We start from the raw sequence: 10,671 nt of genomic DNA, 5'->3' as shown, positions 1-10,671 counted from the left end.
AAACTGTTTATTTCAGTAATAAATAATGAAAGAATGGAAAAATTCATTTGTCACTTGTTATGTTTTTCCGTCTCTTAATTGTCTTTAAGCAGCTGCTCATTGCTCTGAATAAATGTAAAACTGAACAATTGTCAGTAAGATAGAGAATTATATAGAATAAGGAGGGCGGAGCCAAGATGGCAGAGAAGAAACACACGACTCTGTGAACGTCCTCACTCCCTCACAACCAATTAAATAAATCAGCTTCAGAAAAAGCCCAGGACTGATAGATACAACAAGACTGGAAGCACGACTTACCAGCTGAAGAGAATCTGGAGTCTGGAGTTTCAGCAGAAAAGGTCAGTTCCCAGGGGAGGAAGAAGAGAGGCCAGCACAGACGGCTTTAAAGCCTTTAAAGGTGTGAACTAAGTACATGAGTACATAAATGCTTGGTCTCAAGTTCTGGCTCATAACATCTCCTTGTAGGATCAGAGCAATCCTACTGAACCATTGGATGATATCCATTCCAATGACTTAGCACCTTGTAAGAATCCTAACAAAAGGATGTTTGAGAAAAAGGTGTGGATGGAGGTAAGGAGTGTTAAAGAAGTTAAGAAGAAGAGGAGGAAGATGGGAAATTTCTTTGCTCTATCAATAAAAAAGCCATATTATCTCTCCTTGATTGGACATGAACCATAGAGGGGAAAAAAAAAAAAAAAGAATTGAAAAATTTTACATTCAAACATATTAAATTCCCCTTATCTATCTATCTATCTATCTATTAGGAAGAAATGTATTTTCTTCCTAATGGATACTCAGACTAGAATTTTACAATTTCAGAGTCGGCGATGTTTCTCATGTTTGGTAAAGATGCACGCTAGGGGGAAAATGGCAAAACTGTTTATTGAGAATTAGTGGGAAATCGTTTGAAACCCAATGAAGGCTCAGGGGCTTGGGTTCAGTTAAGTAAGTCAGGAACAAGCTTCCTGTCTCTGCATGAAGAATCCTATCTGCAATGAGAGAGCTGATTGGAGGGAAGGAAATGATATCATAGGAAAATGGTATGTGATGTCATGATGACCTCACAAAGCATTATGGGGATAAAAGACCAGGAGTCCCAAGAGCCGTGTTCTGTGCGGGAGAGAGAGCAGGCGAGATAGAGAGTGTGAGAGTGCGATATTGAGCGGAGATAGAGAGCGCCAGAGCCCAAACAAGAGACAGCGATAGATAGAGAAGAGAGAGGCGGAGGAGAGGAGAGAGGCGGAGGAGAGGAGAGAGGCGGAGGAGAGGAGAGAGGCAGAGGAGAGGAGAGAGACGGAGGAGAGGAGAGAGGCGGAGGAGAGGAGAGAGCGATAGATAGAGAGGAGAGAGGGACAGAGAGGTATCACCTCATACTTCACCACCTAAGGGACTGCCTTGGGTTTTGCATCTCGGAGAAGCTCTTTCAGGTAAGAGACTCCATCATACTCACTATTCTGGAGGGGGGACAGCCGAATATGTCTAGGAGAAGGAATGAGGGAGTTTGTATTTGGGGCGGGGGGGAGATATGTATGTTTGTGGGAAGTCACTGGATCTATTCTCTCCATACTGACCTTCACTTGCTAGTTGGACAAAAGTCAATTGTGTATTAACTCCTGTTTCCCTATTGCACTGACTTGAATCCTACATAATTCATGATACTCCAAAAGCCACAACAAGTTTGTCTAAGTTCTAAACATGTCCTAGCTATGGATTTCCAATCATTAGGGGTTAGGATTTCATAAGAAAAATTATCTAGTAACATCTTAACATAAGATGATGGGGCCCCATAAAGAGTGATATCTTTCTTCAAATCCTTAATTTTATCCACATCAGAAGGAGTGTATCTTCTCCGTTTTTGACCTGAGGAGTCAAGCTCTCATCACAGGGAATGCATCTATAACATCCCATATATTCTGTCCTTCTCCCTTAGCCTTAACCATTGCTTTTTCTAATTTTGTCATAGGCTGCTTCACAGGCAATTCTGTTTGTGTCACTGCCTCTTCCCCTCCTCCTCCTTCCTCCACCCATGAAGGGTTAATTGAGGGAGGAGGAGATGGGAAATGCTCCTGTTGCTCAGCATTGTACTTAACTCCATTGTTACCTGACTCATCCTTTTCACCTAGTTTAGTTGGATGATCCTCCTCCTGTTCTTTCTTCCTTTTCTTTAGTCTAACACTTTGTAAAGCCACTTGAATTAAATTGTATGTATGAAGTATATCTTTCGAAATAGACTTTGGATTGGAATTGCAGTGTTCACCTACTTGCTCTCCTACTAATTCCCATTCATCTAGATCCAATTTTTTTCCATAGAAAAACAAGGGCATATGACCAGCACAGTTTCTAAAAGTTCTGCGATCTCCTTCAAAATTATAATCAGTGCTTGGCTTTTTATAACTTGACAATGCTCTCTAAACATTTTCCTTGAACAGAAACAGAAGGCTATTTTCTAAACATCTGCCCCATTGAGTTGAAATTCTACATTAGCTCTTTAGCCAAGTTTCCTAGTTGTACTCACCCTAATTTCTGGGGCAGAGAGACTTTTCCATTGGATCCAGATCAGAGGTTTTTTCCACCGAACTCAGGATCCTGTCTGCCCCAAATTAGGCCCCAACATGTCATTTTCTGTTCTTTAAATGGTAATCGTTCTCTGGGCTCGGATTTGTTGGGGAGGTTCTGGAGGCAGCCTTGCTTTCAGTTAAGTGCCAATAATCACCTCTTGCAGCCAAGAGTTACAGTCCGGATCCTTTATTGTACCCTTCCAAATCCTGAATCTTTTTCTGTGTCCACTTCACTTTCTTAGAGCCCTATCTCTCTCCTTGATTCCCGAGAGCTCTTGTCCAAATATCTACAGCCAGCACAAATGTCAAAATGGGAATGAATCAGACTCGGCCTCCAAGAGTATGGAATTGTGGGCTTCTACCTTCTGAATCTCTGGGAACTCAATGCTACTTCTGAATGTCCTGGAAGTCCATGAGCAGGCTGTTTCTTTAGACTTGTGAATCTCCTGGACTTGTGAATCTCCAGGAATTCTGAATCTCGCCACTGAATCCTGGCTCTGAATCTCCTCTCAGAGAGTGGGCCTGTCCTTTTCTGTGGTCTCTAAAGACATGAACTCTAATGTGTGAACCAATGAGAGAACTCCTTTAAAGGTGTGAACTAAGTACTTGAGTACATAAATACTTGGTCTCAAGTTCTGGCTCATAACATCTCCTTGTAGGATCAGAGCAATCCTACTGAACCATTGGATGATATCCATTCCAATGACTTAGCACCTTGTAAGAATCCTAACAAAAATGATGTTTGAGAAAAAGGTGTGGATGGAGGTAAGGAGTGTTAAGAAGAAGAGGGGGAAGATGAAAAATTCTTTGCCCTATCAATAAAAAAGCCACATTATCTCTCCTTGATTGGACATGAACCATAGAGGGAAAGAAAAAAAAGCTGATGTGAAAAATTTTACATTCAAACTATTAAATTCCCCTTATCTATCTATCTATCTATTAGGAAGAAATGTATTTTCTTCCTAATGGATACTCAGACTAGAATTTGAAAATTTCAGAGTCGGCGATGTTTCTCATGTTTGGTAAAGATGCACGCTAGGGGGAAAATGGCAAAACTGTTTATTGAGAATTAGTGGGAAATCGTTTGAAACCCAATGAAGGCTCAGGGGCTTGGGTTCAGGAAAGTAAGTCAGGAACAAGCTTCCTGTCTCTGCATGAAGAATCCTATCTGCAATGAGAGAGCTGATTGGAGGGAGGGAAATGATATCATAGGAAAATGGTATGTGATGTCATGATGACCTCACAAAGCATTATGGGGATAAAAGACCAGGAGGCCCAAGAGCCATGCTCTGTGCGAGAGAGAGAGCAGGTGAGATAGAGAGTGTGAGAGTGAGAGATTGAGCGGAGAGAGAGAGCACCAGAGCCCAGACAGGAGACAGGGATAGATAGAGAGGAGAGAGGCGGAGGAGAGGGAGAGAGTGAGGAGGAGGAAAGGGAGAGGAGAGGGAGAGGAGAGAGTGCGGTGTAGAAAATAGAGTTAAGAGAGGAGAGAGAGTGAGGGAAAGAGAGGGTGAGGGAAAGAGAGAGTGGGGAGAGAGAAACAGTGAATAAAAAGTGTGAGAGAAAACTGAGAAAGGTTGTGAGAGAGTGTGGAAAAAGGGAGAGAGAGGGAGAGGGAAAGGGAGAGAGAGAGGGATAGAAAGAGCAAGAGAGGAGAGAGGGAGGGAAAGAGGAGAGAGAGAAAGAGAGTGGGAAAGAGAGAGAAAGGGAGAGACAGAGACAGACAGAGGGACAGAGAGGTATCACCTCAAACTTCACCACCTAAGGGGCTGCCTTGGGTTTTGCATCTCGGAGAAGCTCTTTCAGGTAAGAGACTCCATGATACTCACTATTCTGGAGTGGGGACAGCCGAATATGTGTAGGAAGAAGAGTGAGGGAGTTTGTATTGGGGGAAAGTATGTATGTTTGTAGGAAGCCACTGGGAGTAGAGATGAATGAGAGAGACATTGCTTGTGACAGCAATAGGAGCTGGACAAGATGCTTGTGGTCTGTCCTCATTGGGGGAGCAGCTGGGATACATGGGAGAACTTAAGGGAGACAACTCTTCTATAGACTCTGAGGAGATTACTCAAACCATCTGAGACTCACCACAAAGAAAATGGCTTTTTGTTTGTTGTTAATCTGAAGAAGCTCCTCGGTTCTTAAGAATGATGTGGGCCTGGGAGTCTGGATGACTGCGTTTCAAACTCAGTGTCCCTGAGGCAAACCATTTCCCATTTGCCTCTGTTTCCTCACAGGGTTGATGTAAGGATCAAAGGAGATGTATAGGGGGAAAGGCTATGGAGTGCAGTGCAGGTGGCACAAGGGAGAGGTTTGCTCTCTCTCTCCCTGATGTGACCCTGAGACTGCCTCCAGGTCTTCATTTAGAGCAATAGCCCCCCATTGGGGGGATTCAAGTTTTCATACATTTGAGCAACCTGTGTTCATTAAAGCCTAAATGAGAAAGGAAGGAATCGAACCCCCAAAGAATTGATTTCAAGTCAACCCCATAACCTTTATGACTTTCTTTAAAAGATGTGAGTAACAATCATTACATAAATCACAGATTTAAGCCCCTTATATCTTATCATGCCATGAGAGATGTGGGGATCCCCTTAGCTAGAGATGAGATGAGGCAGAGCAGTATCAAAGATTTTAACTTTTTTTCTGACAATTAACCTTCAGACAAGTACTGGAGCCTACCTATCCCACAAAACTCCAAACCATATTTTAAATTCATAGAAAAAGTTCTCTGCAAATCTCAAAAGGAATATATATTCCATTGCTTGTTTTAATTGGAAGGGGGGGTGGAAAAGATTGTTTATCCTACTTGTAGATATCCCAGGTAGGTATGGAAAATCCTTTTCTCCCTGTGCTTGGGTAGCCAATCTGTCATTTCTTCTTAGAGCTGGTATGTTTCAAGGCACTGAAAGGGTTAAGAAAGGCTATTCCAGGGTAGAAGCTTTCAAGGTTAGGGCTTTCAAGTTGCTCAATCTTGCCCTTCAGGCCCACATTGTAGTTACTACTTTGTCCCCTTAGATCTTGTGGATTTGAGTAAAAGACTATGAGTAAATGTTAAGGGGAAAGAAGAAGCAGGGATGGGAACCCGTGGACTGTAGGCCTGACTAGTATGTAGGATATTGTCAATTCAAAGAATATTAGAATTTTCAGAAATTTTGTGCCCTTGTTTTTGAGCTTTAAAGCTTTCTTCTTTATTTTTCGAAATTTAAAAATTCTTCTTTATACTGACAATTTGCCTACAAAGTTTCAACCTCTATTTCTTCCATAGTTGTTAAAAGGAATTTCTCAGTTGCTGACTTTGGATTACTTTTAATGGGGAGGAGAGGGGAGAGATGGAATGGGAAAAGGAGGAAACAGGGAAAGGGACCTCTAGAAATGGATCATTTTTTATCAAAACGTATTGGACAATGAAAAGCAATAACTGACTTGTGTCCAATGAGAGATTAAGTCTTTTTTGAGCTGCTTGATACTCCTTTAGCTGGGAAGATGGGATGTTGGAAGCAGAGTCCTCAGTATACTGATGACAGTATTTTTCCTCAGGAAATTCCTGGAATTCATCATGGTGCAAAGAAACCAAATTATTTCCTCAGGCTGAGGGTCAATCACTAAATAAATAGCAATGATTATTCTTATGTCAGTCACTGTATTCAATAAGACACCTCCCCCCAAATTCATCTTAAGAGAGAGGGCCAGAAGTACACAAACTAGAATATGCCAAGTAAATACAGAGTATATAAAAAATGTCAGAAGGCATAATCCTAATGGAACAATGAGGCTATCAGAAGAGTTTAGGACAGAGGTGTACACGGTCACCAGGCTGATATCTATGGGAGAAAAGAAGGGAAAAAACAAAAACAAAAAACAAACCAAAAAACTACTATAGTAAAAATGTCACCTAGTAAGGAATTAAAAGATGACTAAGTCGTTGGAAGACATGTGGGCTGAGCTAAGGGAAGAGTAGTGGATGACTGAGCCTGCAAACCTGGGTGACAAAAAAGGGAATTTCAGAAGAGAACAGAGGGTAGGAGAAAAAGAACAGATTCTGTTTTGGACATCTTGAGGATCCAGTGCAATTGGCCATCTGGTTCAAAATGTCCATTAGATATTACATGGGAATTGGGGGAAAGAGCTCAAGAGAGATTGAGGCAGGATGAATATCCCTGGCCGTGGTTTAACCTGTATATGTTTGTATCCCGACATAGAAGAATGATACTTGTAACTCCTTAGGACATTCCCAATATTCTGGCTGTTAGACGGAATATACATGGCCAGGGGATAACGAATGTGCGTGAAGTATGAAGGAATAATATCTTTTTTTAAAAATGATGACAGGGAGTGAGACAGGAATGTACTGGGAAAAGGGAAAGGAAAAAGTGGAGTGCTACAAATTATGTGCCATAAGAAAAAGAAAAAAAAAAGGCTTTTTCATTGAAGAAGGAGAGGAGAGATTGAGAGAACATTACTCTCATCAGAAGTGGCTCAAATAAGAGACATCATAAATACTCAATAGGTGTATGGAAATCTATCTTAGCCTGCAGGAAAATGGGAGGGCAATAGAATATGGGAGAGGGGTAATAAAAGAAGAGAGTCAGTGGTCAATAGCAAAACATGTTTGAAGAGAGAGTGAAAGGAGAGAGAGAATAAATGAGGGGAAAGCAATAGTAATAGTAAAAGCAATTTTTGAAGTGTTTATCTATTGGAATATCATTGTTCTCTGGGAAATGATGAGCTGAATGTTCCCATGGGGGGGAAAAAACCTGAAAAGTACTCCACGAACAAAGCAAAACATGCTGTATATGAAATGATAGCAAGGTTCTTGGGAGATCAGGAGTAAAGGATTTTAATGGTTCTCACAAAATCTTGTACAACTACTCTAAAGGACTTATGATAAAAAATCTTATTCATTCACAGAGAAGGACTGATTATGTGTGAATACAGATTGAAGCATTCTCATTTTATTCTTAATCTCTCTATTTTTAAAATAATTTCTCTTCAGTGTTCTATTTTCATTAAGGTGGGAGGTCTATGTTTTTTCACAAATTTATGAAAATGTTTTGGATAATTTCATATGTGGTTTCTTAATTTGTGGATGGGGAAAGAACCTACAAAGCAAACATCTTTAAAAATCTTTACATTAAAAAAAATGTAAAAGAAAAATTTTAAAATGTAACTTGGGCTCAATATTAAATTAATTGAAATTATATTCAAAAAGGGATCATTCACTTTTGTCCTTTGGAGGTTATCATAGTAACTTTGCATTTCACTTAGTAAAACTCAATCCAATGAGAATGTGAGAAATCAGAGTACAGAGAGTTTAGGAGAGAGAAAGGGGAAAGAATAAGTAGAGGCCACAGTCAATAAACATTTCTTATCTAGAGTGGGTCAAGCTCCATAGTAAGCAGTGGGGGGAAACAAGAATTGCCCAAGCCGGGCCCTGGTTTGAAGGAGTTTCCAGTATAAGGTGGTGATTCCATACAAACAACTCTGTACAAATAAGTGGTTTACCAGAAAAAATTGGAAGTAATGAAGTTGTCTCTTGGGGTTCCTCCAAGTGTGTGATAAGGGAGAGCATAGGCAAGAGCACATTGATAAAGGTCCAGTTGCCCACCAAAGGCCAGGAATCACTCCTTGGCCAATCATAATCTCAGAGCTGCTGCTCTTTGCTACCCACAATTCCTGATTCCTTCACCTTTGCTCATATGGTCCCTTCTTCATTCACAGACTTGGTCGAGGAGCAACAGGCAAAAGCAATGAGACGCTCAGGTCCCCGTCACCGTATTTTTGCCTTGTATTTGGAAAATATTCAGCAACCCTCCGACCTCAGGAGCCAGGGGGACAATATTCGTGTGAGCTCACCAAGGAAGGAGAGGAACGCTGGGGGCCCTTGGTGGATGAGACATTTAGGCTTTGACATTCCTCCTAAGGCCCTGGCTCTTCTTTTGATTTTGCTTAATCCACCCCCTCGTTCTGCATCCCGTGCTGAAACAACACACAGAGCTCCAAACAGGAACAGCAAAGTCCATCCTATTTTCACAAATGAATCAGAAACTTCACCCAAGGCTGTCCCCAAGGCCCTCACCTCCACCATCAGGCCTCAGGAATTATGCTCTGAAAAAGCCGGTCCCAACCACCCTGAAAAATTCAGTGCATTTAAGAAACTAAGATCTAAAGTGGAAACTGCCCTTAGCCCTCTCTCCAACAGTACCCCACTGGACCCTGTCTTTCGCCCTCGGGACACCAGTACACCAAAATGTGTTCAGAAACTTGCTGCAGAAATGCTCCAAGAAGAATGGTCTTGTCCAGAAAATGCTAATCCCCCCAGCCCTGTCAGAACCAGTGCCATTAATATAAGACCTAAAGTACAGCCTATCTCCAACCCTGACTCCAGCACTATTCCAGAGTGTAGCTACAAAGATGACTCAGAAATGATACTAGGAGAATGCTCCAAACAACAAAAATCCACCCTATCCCGCCTTGCCAAACTCATTACAACTCAAAAGAGGAGGGGTAAAGTGAACCCTGTCTTTGTCATCCACTCCCATTCCTCCCAAACAACCCAGGGAGGCCATTCTGGCTAATAATGCCCCTTTTGGGGTTTCTTTAAAAAGTTTCTTTCTTTAAATGGAGGAGTCTAGAAGTATCATCAAAAATATGCTAACTTACAGCACTGCCTATTTTGCCCACAGGCTTGACAAAATTATGCTGCTGATCAAATTTAGACATTAAAATAAAAAAAAAAATTGGGGTAGAATGGAGGTCCTTCAGACAGCCCCAAAGATGGGAAGAAAGCCATTGGACTGAGGATGGACCTGTCTGAACTATCATCACTGGGCTAAATCCACTGAAACAAGAAGTGGGGACCTTTGGCCTGGCTAGGTATTGGCTGGAGCTTCAGCAAAAACCACAGAAACTTTTATCTCACAGTCAAATCAAGTTGAAGTTGTGAGCCTCCTGGAGAATAAGTGAAGCTGGGCTGTTTAGGATGGCAACAGCTGGGCCACTGAGGACCTGAGGAAGTGGCCCTGACAAGAAGGAACCACACCCTGGTGGGAGCAGAGGCAGGGGCTGGGATGCTATTGGCTGCCAGTACAGAGTGCTGGTACACCCAAGAGGGGATGCTCTTGGTTTGTGCTTCTGGGTCAGAGAGTTTGGGGTTTCTGGACAGAGGGCACATCTGAAGAGGAAGCATGAGGAACCATCCCTTCACAACACAAGTAGAGGTCCTTAAAATAGTATTAAATCTTTTTTTAAAAATGCACCAGCTAAGAAGAATCCCACCATAGGAACATTATGGGAACAGCAAAGCCTAGAGTTCATCTTAAGAGGACACTTAAGTAAAAGAGCTTTTATCTCAAAGAGTAACCTGAAATGGCCCCAAACCCAAAGAGAAAGTATACAACTCAAACAAGAATTTAAAAGTCAAATGAGAGACACTAAGGAAAAACTAACCAAAATAAAAAAAAAAATAAAAATCCGTGCAAGGAAAACCAAAAGCTTATGAAACAAAAAAGGAAACCAACTTGGAAAGGAGAAATAGTCTCAAGATGAAAATAATTCTTTGATAATGAGGATGGAGCAAGTACAAGACAAAAAAGTTAAGACAAACCAGGAAATAACAGAAAGGATAGATTTTAGAGATTCAAAACAAAGAGAACCAAATGTGAAATAAAAGTTAAAAAACAGATCTGGAGAACAGATTTAAGAAGAGAAAATTGGACTGCCTGACAATTGTGACCTAAAAAAGAACCTTGAAACAAAAATGCAAGAAGTAATTTAGGAAAATTGTCCTGGGGGTGGAAGAGCCAAGATGGCAAGAGAGGAGACATGACTTTATCAGAGCTCTCTCACATATCCCTCAAATTAACAGCAAATCGAGCCTTTGATCTGGTTTTGAAGTGACAGAACCCACAAGTATTTGCAGTGTGACATATTTCCGCCAGAAGATAATTTTAAAGATCTCCAGAAAAGGTCTGCTTCAATTGACCACTGTGGGAAGTAGGCCAAGCACTGGTAATGCAGACCTCCCCCCCCTCCAGGGTGGTGTGGGCTTCAGGCACCAAGGAATCTAGCAGGAGGAATCTATAGCAGTGCTGGCTCCTCTGTCCTTGTTACA

The 10,671-nt window shown here is 41.6% G+C and overlaps 1 protein-coding gene across 1 annotated transcript; it reads left to right on the top strand.

The window, feature by feature from the left end:
* Positions 1-1,109: 1,109 nt before the first annotated feature.
* Positions 1,110-9,298, top strand: LOC141564820 (uncharacterized). The gene is made up of 2 exons (XM_074307682.1): positions 1,110-1,427; positions 8,280-9,298. Exon 2 carries the CDS (start codon positions 8,309-8,311, stop codon positions 9,134-9,136), a length of 828 nt encoding a protein of 275 aa, XP_074163783.1. The 5' UTR covers positions 1,110-1,427; positions 8,280-8,308; the 3' UTR covers positions 9,137-9,298.
* Positions 9,299-10,671: the final 1,373 nt, after the last annotated feature.

Source organism: Sminthopsis crassicaudata, chromosome 3 (genome assembly GCF_048593235.1).
Source record: "Sminthopsis crassicaudata isolate SCR6 chromosome 3, ASM4859323v1, whole genome shotgun sequence".
Lineage (NCBI taxonomy): Eukaryota > Metazoa > Chordata > Mammalia > Dasyuromorphia > Dasyuridae > Sminthopsis > Sminthopsis crassicaudata.
Note: the sequence above shows the minus strand (reverse complement) of the source record. Positions and strands in the feature narration are given on the sequence as shown.

Excerpts from the sequence above, each read along its gene's own strand:
- LOC141564820 (XM_074307682.1), top strand. The coding sequence starts at position 8,309 with ATGAGACGCTCAGGTCCCCGTCACCGTATTTTTGCCTTGTATTTGGAA.